This window comes from Rhipicephalus microplus, chromosome 2, assembly GCF_043290135.1.
Source record: "Rhipicephalus microplus isolate Deutch F79 chromosome 2, USDA_Rmic, whole genome shotgun sequence".
NCBI classification, from domain to species: domain Eukaryota; kingdom Metazoa; phylum Arthropoda; class Arachnida; order Ixodida; family Ixodidae; genus Rhipicephalus; species Rhipicephalus microplus.
In genome coordinates, this window is record NC_134701.1 from 28,883,037 (window position 1) to 28,903,664 (window position 20,628).

Here is a 20,628-nt window from a genome sequence, read left to right on the forward strand (position 1 = left end):
GATGGTTCACGACGTTGTTCGGGAAGAATATGATGTCGAGAATCAGTACTGTCAGTCTGTTTGAAGCAGCGTATTTGCATATGAACACTAAAGGCAAGATACAAAGCAGCTCTATTGGCAAACTTGCTTTGTGAGATGACAGGTCGGCTGTAATATATTTTTTCGATTTCTCAGAGACTATGGCCCCATTTGTTTTATTTTCTGGTTTATGATACCCTACTTGCACTTGCATGTCATATATACAATGTTAAAAGCGGCTGATTTGCACTTTTTTCTTCCCCCATCCACAACACTACATGCCCACCTGGGGCTGAGGTGCCACTGCATTGGTTGACGACGATGGTCGGGCAGTGCTAGTCGCGGTCGGCTTCCCGTCGGAGGCCGGCGTGAACACAATCACGGTGCCATCCACTGTTGTGCGGAAATTCAGGAAGCCGCGCACAGTGACTGTGGGCAGCGCTGTGTGCGCCTGCTGTGTCAGCGCCTCCGCACGGCCACCCTTGTAGACGGGACCGGCGGCGGTCTCCTCGCACCTCGCCATGCTCGCTCCTGCGCCAGTTTCACCAACATCCCAAGTTAAAGCAAGTATACATCAATAATGTTTCACGCTTTTGACGAAATCAGTAAGCGAGAATTATTTGTCATGTCGTTCGTTTGGGCAATTACGTCAATTGTGAACGTAAAAGCATATGTTTATTGGGAATGGCGGCGCGCCACGCAATCCAAGATGGCTGCCGGAGAATGACCGATAAATGAACTCGCATAAGAAAAATAGGACGCACGGACGTACGCCACGTGCCGCTTTCACCGGATGAACTCTTGATCGTCGAATAAATGTATATTTTACCAAAGTACCTTCCCAAACGTTAGGAACTACAAAATGTTCGCTACCTCATCTCTTGCCACAGTGCGAAAAGTGGTGGTGTCAGCTGATCGACCCTGCATCAACGACGTCTTGCGCAATCCTGCACGTGCTACAGAAAACTGCGCGAACTTCAATTGACGTGTAAACTGAACCGCACTTCGAGATAATTTATGCCGGGCCTGCCTGAGGGATTTGCCACAGTAGGACCACTAGCGAGTAGCGTGCCGTCGCGGCTGCACGGGACAGAATGCTTAACGTACCGGTGGTTTGCAAATATATCACGGCGTCTTCATTACTTGCGCTGTAAGCACTATGGAGTTGTTTCTTTAATGAAACACGAGCATTTAACCTCCCACGAAGTAGCACTTGGGTCGCAGACTCTAACAGTGAGCACTCCGCTGCACTCGGAGGTTCCATCAGCGCTATCGCAACAAAGATATCGAAACGAATAGTTTTCGCAACGTCACGATCGTGAAAATTCGTGGAACAACAAACAACGTAGTTTGGTCAGTACAGGTGTGTACTGACGGAACACACCATTTGAGAACGCGCCCTGACTTCTGCAACGCGCCTTTTACGTCCATTCAATTAAAAGGCCACTCCCCAGGCTCATACCAAATTTTAGTCAAACCGTGGAAGTTGTTGGGTGTCCGATGAGGAACATTTTGCCACAAAAATTTTTTGAATTGGTTCATTACGAGCTCAGGAAACAGCTTTTTAGAAGCGAAGGTGCTACAAGGTAGCCTGCAATACTTTTCGCGTACATATAAAAGCACTTACCAATTCTATACGTACGTAAACAAGGTGAGTTTCAACTGCAAAGGTCAGATGATAACATTTAATTATCCAACGTGGCTGCAGAAATTGTTGCGAAGCTGATGTGTGTACTCTGCGGGCTATAATCAAAAGCGCAAGTTTTCACATATTTTCAGGAAAACTTCGCGTCTCGCAAGAATGGATCAGATTTACCACGTCACGGACGGTCTAGTATTTCACTGATGCACGAATTATGCAAAGTGATTTGTGTTCGTTTCTTGCCAACGCGTTAACAGTAGTTCGGTGCTGATGCTAGCAATGGCGAACAAGGGAATGAGTCAGTATATTTACTCTAAGAAGAGAGCGTCTGCCTACTCATGACCCACGAGAGGACGCGCCTGAATTCCGCTAGGCGACGCGATAGTCTATAAACAGATGGGCAACTACAGGGGATTTTTTATTCAGAAATGCAAATAGAAATCACTACCAAACAAATTGAGAAAGTAATCACTGAGGATAATAAAACACTGTGGACGTACAAGAATCAAATTAAACTGTTTGAGCTCGAGCTTGCAAAGGCACGTAACAAGTCACTCCGAAAAAGGAGACACAAAAACAAGAGTTGGTGGGAAGAGGATGTTAAGAGAGCCATAGCAAAACTTCACGAAGTCTATGGATCACAGACATGCCAAGCAGCGGAGTGAACCAACAGATGATGTTGAAAGAAAATGAGACATCTTTCTAAGTTGTAGAAGGGAAGCATCCATTCTGATCAATAAAATATTACAACAAAAGGGGCTCAGTGGCTGGCAGAAGTACATAAAACGGATAAGGGGCAGCTGAAAAATTTTAGAACTGTCTAAAATTCCTTAGTAAAGAGACAAGCCTAGAGCAGAGGTTTATAACTATCTGGTGTATTTCCAAAGCAGTTAAAAGTGGCAAAAGTCAATGCAGAACATAAAGGTGGTGATATCAATACTTTAGCGAACTATCAAACTATATCCGTGCTTCCAACAATATCAAAAATATTTGAAGGGGTTATTTATGATAGACTTGCATCCTTTTTTGATAAGCATCAAATAATAACAAAAAGTCAGTATGGTTTTCAAAAAAATAAATCAACAGAACAAGCTCTACTGTATATCAAAGATAAGATAATCGAAAATATAGAAAACAAAAAATATACTCTTGGGCTCTTTCTCGATCTTCAAAAAGCATTTGACTCCATACAATTCAAATCATTGATTCATAAATTATCAAGTTATGGGGTGCGTGGAGTTGTATTACAACTGTTTAAAGGTTACCTTGAAGATCGTTATCAATATGTACAACTGAATACCACTATTTCTGCAAAGATAAAATTACACCAAGGAGTCCCCCAAGGGTCTTTACTGGGGCCATTATTGTTCCTTGCCTATATAGATGATATTGTCGATATACCTCATTCTCCTGAACTTATAATGTACGCTGACGATACGAATGTTTTCTTTTCATCAGACAATCTACTATCGCTTGAGGTCAGTGTAAATAATTATCTAAGCAATCTTTCAAATTGGTTAAGGCAAAATGGACTGCGCTTGAATACAAAAAAAACAACCTGTATGATATTCCGACCTATAAACAAACCAATTAGTAACATAGCTGTAAAATTCGAAGGAAATTGCATCGCACAAGTTAGGGAACAAAAGTTTCTTTGTGTATGGTTTCAGGAGGAATTAAACTGGAACACACATGTAAATCATCTGATCACCGCATTAGCGCGAATAGTTGGTTGTTTTTAGAACAATGCACTTAATCCCATTGAGATTAAAAATAAGTATGTAGTATGCATTCTTCCGTTCTAAAGTAACTTGTGGGATGTTAGTCTGGGGAACGACATCACAATGAAATTACCATAAGTTAATAACTATACAAAAGAAAATATTGCGCTCCTCTGAAAAATACAGGGGGAATCTACAAGACTTGCGCACTGCTTCACTATTCATTAAACATCCCATACATTAAACATCCATACATAATTGTTCAATTATATCATTTTAAATTGCTTCAGTTAATACAAAAGACTAAGCTATATGAAGAAAGTTGCACCGAAAGACCACATTACAGTCTGCGAGAACAAAAGAAACAAGCTCCTAGAACAAGAACCAAGTATGGAAAACAAAGTGTTGCTTACCAGGTACCCCAGGTTTTAAATACCCTTGCAGATCAATTGAACTTTAGGGCTAGTAGTGCGACTTTCAAGAAACAAATAAAGAACTTATTCATAACCACCGGTCTACACTACCAAAACTACGTAATGAAGTCTCATGCCTCTGCAAATGCTTAAATTGTTCATAAAATTCTATGTCAATTATACGAGTGTATACAGCGCAATTCATTGTATGCGCATGCATTTTGTGTCTGTTTTTGAGTTGTTTCATTGATATCGTTTAGTTGTGAATTTTTACGAGAGTGACCTCTAATGCTTAAAATGTGTTATGTAAACTTCTTATGCTATTTATGTTTGAATTTTGTGTGTACAATTGCAGGTTGCTTGAAACCAATGTATTGAATATATACATTGTTTGTCAGTGCTGATGTCTAAGCTTTGCACTGTCACGGACTGCAGAGGGACAAGGGCCTTTGTCAGGCTGTTAGCCTTTAGCCCCATGCCCCTGCAGTGAGCTCTGTATCCGGCTTACTGTAAATAAAAGTACTACTACTACTACTACTACTACTACAGCTCAAGGTGTTATGCTGGAAGGGGACGAAGCAATTCACTATATACAATAAGGATGACAGAAAAATTTAAACAAGCAGGTGCCTTTACACCTTAATAGACAAGGATGGATGGAGTGGCGCAGTTGTTTCATTTTCACAACAAAAGTGGGAAAGGGCTGAGAAAAGGGTTCCTAGCAGAACATCAACCGGTCCTGACGGCATCCCAATTATGCTGATAAAGGAATTGGGTCCCAAGTTTAGGCAAACTTTAAAAGAGGGAGTGAGCAAAAAAAAATAATCAATGATGAAGTCCCTGGTGGGCGGAAACTTAGCAGGATGAGCATAATCTATAAAGGAAAAGGGGCAAAAACTGACATAACCAACTACCGTCTTGTAACAGTGACATCAGTGGTTTACAAGCTGGTGATGCATATTTTAAAGGAAAGACGGCAGGCATGAATAGAGAATGAGAGGTTGCTGTGGAAACTGTATGGGTTTTGGATACAAAGGAGGTTGGAAGACAATCTGTTCTGACTGACACAGTGCATCGAAAAAAAGGTAGAAAAGAAACACAGGCCCCTGTGTAGAGCATATTTTTGAATATCAAGAGAGCGTGCGATAGTGTGGTTCAAGGAGACCTGTGGCGAATACTAGATGTGGAAAATAGAGTCACTAAGCTTTTAAAACATATCTATAAAGTGACAAGGTAGCTATAAAATGAGAAAAACAGGTATCCGAGCCCACAGAGATGAAATGGGGGCTTAGGCAGTGGTGGGCGCTATCACTCTTGGTATTTATAATGTACCTACAAGAAATAAAGAATACATTTGACGGGAATGGAGTTGGCTACAGCTTCTCTTTCGTCAAACAAGGAAAACTCATTGAACAGGCATTACCAGCATTGATGTACGCAGATGATATAGTGCTAATGGCCGACAACGAGGAAGATTTGCAGGGATTGATAGACATCTGCGGTAATGTGGGAGATAAGTTAGATTGGAGATTCAGTAAGAAAAAATTAGCCCTCTTGAACTTTAATGATAATGAAGGTAGTAAGCATAGGATACAGGAGGTTGCGCTAGAAGCAACAAATAAATACAAATTTCTGGGTGCATGGATAAGCAATGTGACCGAGCACCTAAGGAAACACGAAATATACGCAACGACTAAGGTAACAGGATTGCAGCGGAGATGTTTTATAGGGCACTGTGGAATTAGAATAAGTATGATGTTGTGTAAGAAATATGAAAAGGGGTCATGGTTCCTGGTCTGACGTTCAGCATTGCGGTCTTGTGCATAAGATCAGAAGTTGAAGCAAGATTAGAAACTAAGCAACGTGGAATAGGTAGGCTTGCTTTAGGAGTTCACGGGAATACACCAAATCAGGGAGTACAAGGTAATGTGGTATGGTCATCATTCGAGGGCAGGCAAGCTAGCAGCAAGATAAAGTTTGAGAAGTGCGATTGAGAGAAATAGAGGAGCGTGGAGCTAGGAAGGTCTTCAGCAATCTATAAATGAGGAATGTCGATACAGAATGGAAGAAACAAACCAGAAAATTGACGGCTAAATACTTCGAAAACAGCAGAGGACCAAACCAAAAAGAACTATTGGTTAAGAAGGTGAAGGAAACGCAAATCGACACGTTGAGAATAGGCATCTATAAAAAGTAGGCACTAGAGATATCATCATCATCATCAGCCTTACTACGTCCACTGCAGGACAAAGGGCTCTCCCATGTTCCGCCAGTTAACCCGGTCCTGCGCTTGCTGCTGCCAATTTATACCCGACAACTTCTTAATCTCATTTCCCACCTAACCTTCTGTCTCCCTCTAACCCGCTTTCCTTCTCTGGGAATCCAGTTAGTTACCCTTAACGACCAGCGGTTATCCTGTCTACGCGCTACATGCCCGGCCCATGTCCATTTTTTCTTTTTGATTTCAGCTATGATATCCTTAACCCCCGTTTGTTCCCTAATGCACTCTGGTCTCTTCTTCTCCCTCAAGGTTACACCTACTATTTTTCTTTCCATTGCTCGCTGCGTCGTCCTTAATTTAAGCTGAACCCTCTTTGTAAGTCTCCAGGTTTTTGCTCCATAGCTAAGTACCGGCAAGATACAGCTCTTATATACCTCTCTCTTCAGGGATAGTGGCAATCTATCTATCATAATTTGAGAGTGCTTGCCAAAGGTTCTCCACCCCATTCTTATTCTTCTAGTTACTTCAATCTCGTGGTTCGGCTCCACGGTTATTACCTGCCCTAAGTAGACATAGTCTTTTACAACTTGAAGCGCACTATCACCTATATCGAAGCGCTGCTCTTTTCCGAGGTTGTTGTACATTACTTTCGTTTTCTACAGATTCATTTTAAGACCTACCTTTCTGCTCTTCTTATCTAACTCCGTAATCATGAGTTGCAATTCGTCCCCTGAGTTACTCAGCAATGCAATGTCATCGACGAAGCGCAGGTTACTAAGGTACTCTCCATTAACTCTTATCCCTAACTGTTTCCATTCTAGGGATCTGAAAACCTCCTGTAAGCACGCGGTAAATAGAATTGGAGAGATTACGTTCCCCTGCTTTACACTCCTCTTGATTGGTAGTCTATTGCTTTTTTTAAGAAGCACCATGGTAGCAGTTGATCCCCAGTAGATTTCTTCCAGGATGTTTATATATACTTCATCGACGCCCTGATTCCGCAGTGTCTGCATGACTGCTGATATTTCTACTGAATCAAACGCCTTCTCGTAATCTATGAAGGCTATGTATAGTGGTTGGTTATATTGTGAGCATTTTTCTATTACCTGATTGATAATATGAATGTGGTCGATTGTGGAGTAGTCAGTTCGAAATCCTGCTTCTTCCTTTGGTTGATTGGATTCTAATGTTTTCTTTACTCTGTTAGCAATTACTTTTATAATTATCTTGTATACTACAGAGAGAACGCTATCAGCCTGTATTTCTTCATGTCTTTGTCATCTCCTTTCTTATGTATTAAGATGATGTTAGCGTTCTTCCAAGACTCTGGTACTCTTCCCGTCAGGAGATACCTCGTAAACAGGGTGGCTAGTTTTTCTAACACAATCTGTCCTCCATATTTCAGCAGATCTGATGTTACCCGATCCTCACCAGCAGCTTTGCCTCTTTGCATGCTCTCCAAAGCTTTTCTGACTTCTTCTATCATTACTGGTGGGATGTCATCTGGGGGACTGCTAGTTCTTATAGTATTCAAGTCGTGGTTGTCCCGGCTACTGTACAGATCTCATTGGGCGCTGCGGCTGTACCAGCATGAGGACCGTCCGTAATCCATTCGTGTTTCTTCTCCAGATCATCAACCTTCTGCCGCCAGTTCCTGCCGGGTGCTCGGGGAGCTGCGAAACGGCATCTGCGCAAGCCTGTGATTCTCCTATCTGGCGCGTGCCTGATCTGCGAGTATCAACGCCCTGGGACAGCCTGCGTCATGGCCAAGTGACTGCCTGTGCCGTGGATGACTGGCAGGTGGCAGCACCATGCAACTCAACTATAAGTTCACGTCCAGCGGCCATCTCGACCATTGGGCGCGGCGGCTGTACCAGCATGAGGACCGTCCGTAACCCATTCGTGTTTCTTCTCCAGATCATCAACTTTCTGCCGCCAGTTCGTGCCGGATGCTCAGGGAGCAGCGAAACAACATCTGCGCATGCCTGCGATGCTCCTATCTTGCGCGTGCCTGATCTGCGAGTATCAACGCCCTGGGACAGCCTGCGTCGTGGCCAAGCGACTAACTGTGCCGTGGATGACTGGCAGGTGGCAGCACCATGCAACTCAACTATAAGTTCACGTCCAGCGGCCATCTCGACCATTGGGCGCGGCGGCTGTACCAGCATGAGGACCGTCCGTAACCCATTCGTGTTTCTTCTCCAGATCATCAACTTTCTGCCGCCAGTTCGTGCCGGATGCTCAGGGAGCTGCGAAACAACATCTGCGCATGCCTGCGATGCTCCTATCTTGCGCGTGCCTGATGTGCGAGTATCAACGCCCTGGGACAGCCTGCGTCGTGGCCAAGCGACTAACTGTGCCGTGGATGACTGGCAGGTGGCAGCACCATGCAACTCAACTATAAGTTCACGTCCAGCGGCCATCTCGACCATTGGGCGCGGCGGCTGTACCAGCATGAGGACCGTCCGTAATCCATTCGTGTTTCTTCTCCAGGTGAGAAAACATTATGGGAAATGTGTCTGCTATGACGATTCATTTTTGCTGGTGCTGCCATGCCCATGGTTGTGCTGTTTGTTGTGACACGCAGAAATTGTACTTGGGAAGTTATTGTTACCCTGTGGGAATATTGAGATGAACCCGGGCCCTGACCTGGAGCGAATTTTTAAAATGCTGGAAGCTATTGTGGTAGATGTTAAAAAAATTAAGGAGAAGCAACTGTCAGAGATTGAGAAGAAGCTAGATACTTTATCTGGGCTCGAAAGAAAGGTAAATGCCGGTCAGAAACAGTTGTAGACTTTGACACAAACAATTACTGTTCTGGAAACAAAAATTGAGCACCTAAAAAATCATAGTCGGCGATCCAATTTATTGTTTACGGTCTTCCTGAGACAGTAAATGAAAACAACGAAACTTTTGAAAACGCCGTCAACAAAGGCATTTTAGGTGACATCATGGAGCTAGAACCTGTCAACATAGAGCGCATTCATCACATAGGTAGACCTCAAGCCGGCAAAGTTAGGCCTGTAATTTTTAAGTTGCTTGATTGGCTAGACAAGACTAAAATACTAAAGAAAAGATCTAAACTTAAAAACACAACATTGGTTATCGGTGAAGAATTTCCCCAAGAATAGGAGACATTATAAAAAAGCTTTGGACAAGTGCCAAAGCAAACCGAGATAATAACGAAAGAGTAAACTTGGTCTTTGACAAGCTGTACATAAATAACCGAGCATTTGTCTTGGACTAAGAAAAGGGAGAAAGAATACCGCTTGAAAAAAAAAAAAAAACCACGGAAGCAGCAATCGTCCTATAACCAGACGATATGCCCAGCCACTTATCAAGACTTATGAGGACATTCTACGATTTCTTCGTGGATTTGGTCAACAAATAGTAAACATTCCAATATTCGCGTGTAGCGCTCAGAACAAAACTGTCTCCGATTGGATAAGGGGAATGTCCGAAGCATAAACAACAAGACTGAACTTATGGAAATTGCCTTACTTGAATATGACCCTCATGTGGTGGTTGTGTCTGAGACATGGTTGCGCCCTGAAATAGCTGACGATTACGTATTTCCACCATCGTATAAAGTGTTTAGGAAAGACAGAGCTACAAGGGGTGGTGGAATAGCCGTCCTTGTGAAAGACACAATACAGGCTACAATTATCGCGAGTGTCGATGAACTAGAGTGTGTATGCATCAAACTGTCTTGTTAGAGCCATAGTTTTATTTTATATGCCGTATACAGACCCCCTGAGGGTACGTTTGAATGCATGGCAAAATTACGTGAACATATGTCCCAGTTTCGCAACCAGAAAATTTTATTAGCTGGTGATTTTAACCTACCTTCTGTTGACTGGGAACGCTTTACGACGGGGCCCTTGAACAAAAAAGAGACGGAGGCTTTGTTCGACGTCATGCTTACTCATAACCTGATGCAAGTTCTGAAAGAGCCAACCCGTGTGCATGGGTCCAGTAGTTCCATTCTTGATTTGGTATTTATAAGCCTAAAACTAGAGCAGCACACTGTTTCCGTGGAACAGGGCCTGTCTGATCACAACTTGGTTAGTGTATCCGTTCCCCTTACCAGATGCACGAGCGATAAAAAATCATCGGTTCGTTGTTTCAAAGATTACTCACGAGCAGATGACGTATCTGTGATAGACTACATGGAATCGTGTTTTGCCGTACTTGATGCTGAAGATGTCGGAACAATGTGGAACCGATTTAAAGCAATGTGTTACCATTGCATAGACAACTTTATTTCGAATAAACGTAAGAAGGTTCATAGAAAACTCCTTGGATTACGCGCGATATTATTCATTTAAAGCGAAACATAAAGCGATTACGGAAAAAGCAAGCGCAGACTAGTGCTCTTTTAACCATCAAGATCAGCCTTGCACGGGCCGTACCCTCCACTAAAGATCGCTACTTTATGACACTGCTGCCCAATTTCATAAAAAACGACCCAAGTAAATTCTGGAATTATATTGCTGACAAACACTTTTTGTGTGGCCGTACACAGTTTGTTGCAGCCAACTCGTATAATTCCCCAGAATGTTCTGTTAATTCGGGCGTACCCCAAGGCTCAGTCCTGGTCCTCCTCTTATTTTTAATTTACATCAATGACCTCACTGATTGCGTTTCATCAAACATACACCTGTTCGCTGACGACTGTGTGATAATTAGTGAAATTAATGACACAAGCGATGTTAGTATTTAACAAAACGACCTTAACGCTATTTCAAACTGGTGCAGTCTTTGGCTAATGAACCTCAATATTAAATAGTGTAAAGTTTTACGCGTATGTCGAACTTCAACCACTCCCACCTCGTACCATCTTAATAATGTTCTACTCGATTGTGTTTCATCCTAACGGTACTTATGTGTGCACATTACTTCTTGCCTGGCCTGGTTTGTTCACATAAGCAACATTATTAACAATGCAAACCGTATGTTAGGCTATCTTCGTCGCAATTTTTCTTCTTCACCTGCTTCTCTAAAACTACTTATGTATAAGAACTTGGTTAGAAGTAAATTAGAATATGCTGCTTCAGTTTGGGGTGCCAGCATGGTTTATTTGATTAAAGCCCTCGAACTGGTCCAAAATAACTCTGCCCGGTTTATCCTACACGATTACGATCGAACAGCAAGCGTTACAGCTATGAAAAACTCGTTGCAGCTGACTTCCCTTTCTTCTCGTCGTAAGTTTTTTCGCCTGTGCCTTTTTCATAAAATCTTCCATAACAGCCCCCACCTTCGTGCTAATCTTTTTCTTTCACCGTTCTACGTGTCCTCTCGCATCGATCATGCGCACAAAGTTGGTATACCGATATGCCAAACAAGATCGTGCAGAATCCTTTGTCACACGCACCAGCAAAGACTGGAACCAGCTTCATGGAGCGACTGCTGCGATTACTGATTATCAGCTGTTTCGCGCTGCACTAACAAACATTGTAAATTGAGGTTACTTATGACGTGTGCCTTTTTCGTTTTTTTGTTTATGTTCTTGCGTGTTCTGATGTGTTTTGTAGCAAGAATTGTATACTTAGATTATTTAAAATATGTACACTAGATCTCTTTTGTTCTGCTTTTGTGTCCTAACTTTGTTATCAGCTAAAATTGATTATTCAGCAAACGTTGAATTCTGTACTCCCCTTTACTCTCCTTCTGAATCCATTGTTTGTAAACCCACTCCCCTCTTCAATGCCTCTGGCCCTGAGGGTACAATAAATAAATAAATAAATAAATAAATAAATAAATAAATAAAAGGAAACCCGTGATAGAAATAGCTATTGAGGGCGTGATTGTTACTGACCAGAAAGCGGTGGCTGAGCATTTTAATACGTATTTTCAAAGTGTGTTTTCTGGTTACAGTACATTCGTACCAAGCGATAAAGTTTTTGATCCATCTGAAGCATTTTTGTGCCTTACTCTGGCGTATTCGCGATGTTTTCAAACCTTAAGTCCAAAACATCGTCTGGACCAAATGATCTGCCAAATCTGTTTCTAAAAAGTTATGCAAAACGTCGTAAATTTCCTGTATAAATTTTTTTGTGTTTCATTGTTGTCATCAAAGTTACCAGGTGACTGGAAGGCCGCTCGGATTAGTCCCATATACAAAAAAGGGAACCGTCTTTCTCCTCAAAATTATCGTCCTATATCTCTAACGTCATTCTGCTGTAAATTATTTGAACATATTATTGCCCCCCCCCCCCAAATAGTAAATTTTTTGGACCAACATTCTATTTTGACAGAATTACAACACAGGTTTAGAAAGGGATATTCAACAGTAACGCAATTGGTTACAGTAATCCAATAATTTGCACTAAATCTTGATAACAATAGGCAAACTGACAATTTTTTTTAGATTTCAGTAAGGCGTTTGACAGAGTACCTCACGATAAACTGATTCAAAAACTTAAGCGGATTGGGCTTTCAGACATTCTCGTAAACTTGATTGCCGAATATTTTACTAACCGGTCACAGTTTGTTGCCATTAATGACCACCGTTCACCATCTCTTCATGTCTCATCATGTGTGCCCCAGGGAAGTGTACTGGGGCTATTGATTTTTTTCAGTTACATCAACAATATTGTCAATGCCATAACACCTACAGTACAAATTAGATAATTTGCCGATGATTGTGTTTTGTTTCGTGATATTCACTCTGTTCATGATCAAAACAAACTTAACACAAATCTTTCCAATATAGATCAGTGGCGTAATGAATAGGGAATGACCCTCAACGTGGACAAAAGTGTCTGTATGCGTCTGACACGTCAAAAAAAAAATTCGCTTGACTACATTTACAAACTAGGGCCGTCATCCCTGAAAGAGGTCACTAGTTATAAATATTTGGGCTTGACCATAACTAACAATTTATCCTGGAACGTCCACATAGACAACGTATGTTCAGCTGCCTTCCGAAAACTGGGACATTTAAGACATAAACTGCGTAACTGCCCTCCAAATGTAAAGCTTCTTAGCTATTTTTATATTGTAAGACCTAAATTAGAATACTCCAGCAAAGTATGGGATCCTTACACTAAGTTTAATATTGATAAAATTGAGTGGGTTCAATGGAAAGCAGTTCGTTTTATATACAACAAATACTTACCATCTGATTCACCCTCTGCACTAATGACTGCAAATAACATTCAGCCACTTGCTTCGCGCAGACTTAAACAACGGCTTAATTTCCTTTTCTTGTTACTTAACCATAAACTCGCCATTGATCCATCACCGTATTCATCTTTTCTATCAACTAGGCAGACCCGACATCACCATCCTGATTTGCTTACCCCATACTTCGCGAGAACTGATGTGTTTATGTATTCTTTCTTTCCACGGACAGTGTCTCATTGGAACAAATTATGTGATCCCCATTCATTGTGAATTAAGTAGAGTGAGTCGCAATATGTATGGGGCATGTTATTCCTGTTTTCTTTTTGTATGTGATGTGCCCTTCCTGCTTGTATCATTTATGGTTAGCAGTATGTACTAAATAAAATAAATAAATGAATAAATAAATAAAACTCCTCCGCTATTTTAACTATCCTATCCTTATTGATAGTTATTTTGCCTTCTTTGTCTCTTAGTGCATACATCCGATTTTTGCCCATCCCATGTTCCCTCTTCACTGCTTTGACGCTTCCTCCATTTTTCAGAGCATGTTCAATTCTCTCCATGTTATACCTTCTTACGTCGGATACCTTACGCCTAATAATCAACTTTGAAAGCTCTCCCAGTTCTATTTTGTCTGTTGTACTTGAGACTTTCATGATTTGACGCTTCTTAATGAGATTCTTCGTTTCCTGGGAAAGCTTGCCAGTGTCCTGTCTAACTACCCTGGGTCCAACTTCCACTGCACACTCCGTAATGATACTCGTCGGATTATCATTCATTGTATTTATGCTAAGGTTGGTTTCCTCACTATGAGCCGAGTGCCTGTTCTGAAGCAAGACTCTGAATTCCTGTACTTTCCCTCTCAGTGCTAGCTCGTTGATTGGCTTCTTGCGCATCAGTTTCTGCCGTTCGTTTCTCAAGTCTAGGCGAATTCGAGACCGTACCATTCTATGGTCACTGCATCGTACCTTGCCAACCACTTCCACATCCTGCACGATGCCTGGGTGTGCACTCATTATAAAGTCGATTTCGTTCTTATTTTCGCCATAGGGCTCCTCTATGTTCACTTACGGTTTCCTTGTTTTCGGTAGAAGGTATTCAAAATCCGTAAATTATTGCGTTTTGCGAGTTTTACTAGTAGTTCTCCTCTGGCGTTTCTAGTACCGATGCCATAATCTCCTACTGCCTGGTCTCCCGCCTGCTTCTTCTCTACCTTTGCATTAAAGTCTCCCATCAGTATTCTATACTGTGTTTTGACCTTACTCGTTGCCGATTCCACGTCTTCATAGAAGCTTTCAACTGAAGCGTCATCATGGCTGGATGTAGGCACGTAAGCCTGTACCACCTTCATCTTGTATCTCTTATTCAGTTTAATTACGATACCTACCACCTTTTCAATAATGCTATAGTATTCCTCTATGTTGCCTAGAGATATAATGATCCTATAAGTAGGAAACAGCTAAGGAATAAATCTATGATAATTCTCCGGGTAGTTGTCTACTGTCTGAGGCCAAGTGCTGTTCACGGCAAAGCACCAGTCCGTAACTTCACTATTACAAAATAGTAAATCTAGTTTTTGTGAACTATGTATTACGGTTAGGTGGCGCTAGCCGGTGCCCGATGTAAACAATACCGCCATATGAATCAATCCATCCATCGTGGGCTTTTCCCACGATGAAAGCCGTGGCAAAGTGACCGGCGTCTGCTAAACGCCTGACGTTTTTATGGCTGTTAGTCAACATTGTAGTAATTTTGGCGATATTGAATACTATGTTCGTGCAAAAGAATACTGTTTTGACTCACCGCACATAGCACTTGTTTGTGTGGTGCGAAAGGCAGATCTGGTTTGTTTACGTCTAACTGGTATATATCCGCAAACGTACACACATACGCGGCCATCTGAGCAACGCTTCCTAGATGCATTTTATAATGAGCGAAAAAATTGTAATTTATATACGTGTGGAATGTAGACGTGCTACAGAAGTTCATAAGCTAGAAATCGTGTAAATAACCGTTACAACGTAGCACGTGTGTGCGCAGTAAGTGGTTAGCTCCTGCTAATGCATTTGAGACCTCTTTATTTCGTGCGTTATAATAATTTTGTAAGTCTTCCTCCTGCCCTATCCTATTTTCTCGGATGTTTGAAAGCCTTAAATACTTCATACGAAGCTGTATGTGCCCATTGGTATGGGCGCGGTGTTGAAAAAAAAATAGGGTAATTAGCGTAACTCTCACGTCTCGTTCAATTGGTTTATGATCGACACCATCTTAATACTAACATGACTAATCGGTGACGAGATCAATAACTGGATCTGTTTACCTTTTACGCCGCCATTAACAATAACAAGTGGCAAGTTCCTTAACTGTACTGTCTCCCGAGACAGATCGATGGGAAATACACGTTGTTTTTCTTCAGTCGACAAAGTAAATCTACCCTCCCCCTATAGTTTACAGCATGGAACGTGCTTTCGTACTACCTGTAAGGTTTTAAGTAATTTATTGAAAGGTTCTGCACCTCACTTTGTTTGCACTGCATTCCTGGTTGGTTGGCCGATCAGGAAACAGTGTAAAGCGATGATGCCATAATGAGGTGACATGATGGCGTCACAAACTTTGGCATCGTTTGTGTCATGGTAACTTTATCACATGATAATCTTCGCATCAATTGTACGCACAGACGTGGTCATGTAGGAGGGCAAAGGGGTGCCTGCATAGTCTCCTAAGAAGAAGAGGGGTGCAAAGTGATCACCCACATATAATAACACTATAGGGAGAGGGCGCTGCAATACGTGGGTGGCGGGCTCGAAGTCAGCCCCAAACGTTGACATAATAGGGAAGGGGGCACGTTGCGATGAATATTCACCCCTTGACGGGGAACCATGTAACCATGTGTGCACGCCTATGATCGTATTTGAATCGTATGTCGTGTTGCCGCCGAGTCGGAACACCGACGCCGATGGTCAATTTGCGCGTTTCATGAGGAATTTCGTCTTAAATTTATGACGTGTGGTCTGACTTCTCTCCACCGGATGATAAAAACACGGCCATCACCTATCTCGTTTAAAACTTACTCATATATTTTGAAGAACTGAACAAATTCGTGAAATCAGTACAAAAATACACAGAGAAACAAGACAAATCAAATAAAGGAACTTGATGTTATGAGCGAACGTCAGAAAACAAGCGTACGTGAGGCATCACTGACGCGGCTTTCGCCATGTATTATAGAAGCGTAACAGTTGTCGAATTTTAACATGTGTTTACATTTAGTGATTTATTTCGTGTGCTTGATGTCTCGTGCTTCGTAAATATACCTGGCTATCAATAACAAAATAGTTGTAGTTATGAAAACGGATGACCAATAACTAGGAAGATTTCTTTTCATGTTTTACCTCATTAGAAGTTTTATGCTGGTGCAATTCCTGTAGATAAGGACAATCCCTGCATATAGGTGACCCCAAATCGCACCGGCACATACAGTTGCTACACCTGTTGAAAATGTATGTTATTGCATAGAACACTTTTGCCAGGCTAGGGCGTGTGGGAAATGCGTATTTCAACAATTTCCGAAAGTGATGAAACATCTTTGCGTCTATAGTTGCATTTGTAGTTGCATGTACTAACCCCTTACTGCGCACACACCTGCTACGTTCTAAGGTTTAATTGCACGATTTTTAGATTATGAGGCAAAAAAGCTGTAAGCCCATGTGCTCAGATATGGGTGCACGTTAAAGAACCGCAGGTGGTCAAAATTTCCAGAGCCCTCCACTACGGCGTCTATCAAATCATATGGGGGTTTTGGGACGTGAAACTCAACATATCAATCGATTTCTAGCTTGTGATCTTCTGTAGCACGAGTACTTTCGTCATTCCACACGTAACTTAATTAAACCACTTTCACTTCTGATAAAAAGCAGCCAGAAAGCGTTTCTCAGATGGCCGCATATGTGTGTACTATTACGGTGATAAACAAGCTAGACGTAAACAAACCAGGTCTCCCTTTTGCACCACACAAACACGTTCTATTTCTGGTGAGTCAATGCAGTATTACGGCATTTTTAATGAAAGTTTTAGGATAGTAGGTCGGCATTCGCTATGCTATTTCCCGTCATTCTTCTGAGAAGCGAGGCATCCGCTAAACCATTGCGAGGAATTTGGTGCCCATTGTTTATGCAGTGGGTGACAGCGATGAGGAATTGCGCCTGAAGTGGGTATGCGCCACAGTTATTAGCTGATAAAAAACAAGCTCTTGTAATGGGTTCGAGCATTGGATGACCCACTCGTTACAATATTCGCATTGTGCGACGACTGCTGGTTCTTTTGCTGTTTAAAATGCTTTATGAGTCGTATTAACGTGATTGCTTTCCCGACCTCAAGCCTGCCTAAGGCAAGTTTACCAACAAGTCCCAAGCATCGGCGTAGCTCATAGATAGAATACTGGCCTGGCACCCAGTGGACCCGGGTACAAGTCCCTCTGTGTCATTAGTACTAGGTTTTTAGGGGCGAAGAACCGTCGGGCATGGGTGCGTCGCTCCTCCGTATGTATGTATGTATGTATGTATGTATGTATGTATGTATGTATGTATGTATGTATGTATGTATGTATGTATGTATGTATGTATGTATGTATGTATGTATGTATGTATGTATGTATGTATGTATGTATGTATGTATGTATGTATGTATGTATGTATGTATGTATGTACGTACGTATGTACGCACGTAGCCACCAGTGGCACATACCCGCTCTACACTTAATCCTGATCCACATAGGTTCCAGATAAAACAGTCGTTAACGGGAACAGATGGAGGTGTTATGTAGATCAGAGTGGTCTGGTGAGGCTTATCTTAAACAGAAGCTGTTTTTTTTCTTGTGTTTTTGTTTACTTAAGTGGAACCCGATATATGTAATTGAGCCCAGCGATTTGTTCCAGTTATCAAGTGGCATGCTTTTATGGTTGTTCCACTTACGGCGGCAAAGCGACGCCGTATCTGCATCGTATGTTCCACATAGCATGAAGAACCTGTTTATACAGCTTAGGCGTGTCGGGGAGGAGGTCCTTCCCATGAATCTCTTCTTGGATTTCGAAATTTGCAATAGAAGAAAGCACGCTCAACGTGGATCGAGCATTCGCGAAATAACGATTGCTGAACCTCCGCGTTTCTCGGCATTGGATCATCCTGCAAGCAGAAGAAAGCACGTCCATGCACTCTCAGCAAAAATCTCTTCACTGGCGAGCGTTGCTGTGGTTACGGAGTTGACAAGTGCTGCATAGGGTTACAAGCAGCACGCGCCATTTTCTTCTCTCGTGAACGTGCGTGCTTTTCCGAAGGTTTGTTCATGTTTCTAGGTGGTTTTGGAGGCTCTGGGCCATCGTTAACAAGTTTGCTTTTGAAGCCCCAGTCTATTGAATCTGCGGTAGGTTTCCAGAGGTGAGTGATGAGCATTTATACTGCTTATGCTTTAGCGGTACGGCACAGGCAATCCTTGCGCATTTTTATTGCTTGTTTTGAGCTCTGTCTTTGTTTTGTAGCTTGAATGATTATGCAACCACAACCAAACAAAGAGTTTTTCTGTGCATGAACTAGCATAATGAATGCGAAAGCGTCTCTCAGCAACATAGTGTACCTTGTCGAGCAAGAAATCATAGACATGATCAAATCCTCACAACGAAACTGCCACTGTGCCAGTTTGATGTGTTTAACTATAGGCTTGGTTCACTGAGGTTTCTTGTGTAAAACAATGCCTTTTATGGAAATACCAATGCTCGCTTGCTCGTATTGCCTGCGTGAGTTTGTTAGGGCAATTCACGATAACCTTTCAAAAGCGTTCTTTGCACGACTGGCTCGCTTCGACAGCCTTTCCAGTTTACGACGAACTAGTTTACAGTTTGCGCCATGCGAAGTCACCTTATGTTTCCGTATTTTAACGTCTGCAACAACAGGGTGCTGTTCAAAGTGACGTCACATAATGTTTCTCTATTTTAACGTCTGTGACCGCAAGGTGGTGTTCTAAGTGGTTTTCGGTGCGTTGTGAAGTATCTTTCTTGAGCGCAGCACCATGTCATGTAATGTAAATTCTTCACAAAACATTTGCACTAATTTACCTTACTAATAACTTTTATATCGCACCACTTTAGACACTATTGGATTTTATATGTCAAGTACAGAGCATTTTTATGTGTAAATGTGCTGCTTCTGTACTGTTAACGTAATAATAAACAAGCAGTGATGGTAGCGCCTAGAGTTCAGAAGTTTTTTTCCAGTGACTGGCTTCGAGATTAACAACCCACTTGTTATTGGACACCTCGATAATGGCCCGCAGCGTTATTTTACTGTAGGAAAAAGAAACTTTACCGTACGTTTCTCTACGCACGTCGAAAAAGTTCCACATTGATTTTTCTTAGGTAAGGAAAATGGCGTTGTTTCCATTTAATTGCAAACTTCGAAAATATTGTATAGCTTTACATCAATTTGAGTGCGTGTGTTTGCGTGTGAATGCATGTGTGTGCGCGTGTACGTGTGTGTGGGTGGGTGTGTGCACGTTTGTATAGGTGGGGGTACAGAATGTTTTAATCTGCATGTGTATTTAAACATATATTCTGCGCTGTATTACATTCCAGCCAATTGGAGCTGCAAAGGCACCAAAACTGCCACTAAGGTAATTTAAATGTTTCAAACACTCTCTTAAAAGTTTGGATGAGTAATCGCATTTTAGAATGAAATTAGAATATAAGAAGTTAAGGTCAATCTCGCTTTGCTCTTTTAACACCTTATTGTTGAAACGTGTTTTTTAAATTTTTTTGAAGATATGGAATACGGTTCATAACTGCCGGATCTTGATGTCACCCATGCAAACAAGTCTCCCGGTGTCAAAATAATGTGGCGAAGGCTCCTTAAACGGCCAAGTGAACCCCCTAAGAAAACAGTTCTCGACCTAAGCTCCAGCGACAGAACTGACTACTACTACAATGTGCACCACAGGTTAGGTAGCTACGTAAGCACTGACGTTTCACGATACTAATTCCGTAGTTTTGCTACGTATGTCGAAGGATAGCATCCAGGTGCCATCACTAATGGTACAACTGTACCATCGATATCATCTTGACGAACAGCTTACGTCTAGTGACAATTTCTCTTGCTTGCACATGTTTTTCTAGGTTAACAATGGACGCTTCGCGAGTGTCCTATATTAATAACTGATCAAACCTAATACTGCGTGTGAATCCTTGTTTTACTTGTCACTTATTTTGGATCTTCAGTTTATTTCTATTGTATTGATGTTTTTGGTACACAAATTTCAATCCGGATTGGTATGCACTATGGCTTATTCTTTTTGGGTTGTTTGGGATGGCCTTGTAATATCTATATACACTGCACTTGGTTTTAAGTAACCATGTGCAAGAAAGTGTTTAGTGAAATAAATTGTTGAAAATATTTTTCTTATTTGTTTTACTGTTAGCTAAAATGGTAGGCGGCTTTCTG

The 20,628-nt window shown here is 41.8% G+C and overlaps 1 protein-coding gene across 3 annotated transcripts in view; it reads right to left on the minus strand.

Moving 5' to 3' along the window:
• The window catches only part of LOC119169162 (uncharacterized), a 472,562-nt gene that overhangs the window by 238,178 nt on the left and 213,756 nt on the right, over window positions 1–20,628 (minus strand). For all 3 annotated transcript variants that reach the window (XM_037420264.2, XM_037420263.2, XM_037420262.2), the window contains exon 2: window positions 305–549. In XM_037420264.2, the coding sequence (XP_037276161.2) occupies window positions 305–549 (245 nt within the window). The remainder of the gene's footprint in view (window positions 1–304; window positions 550–20,628) is intronic.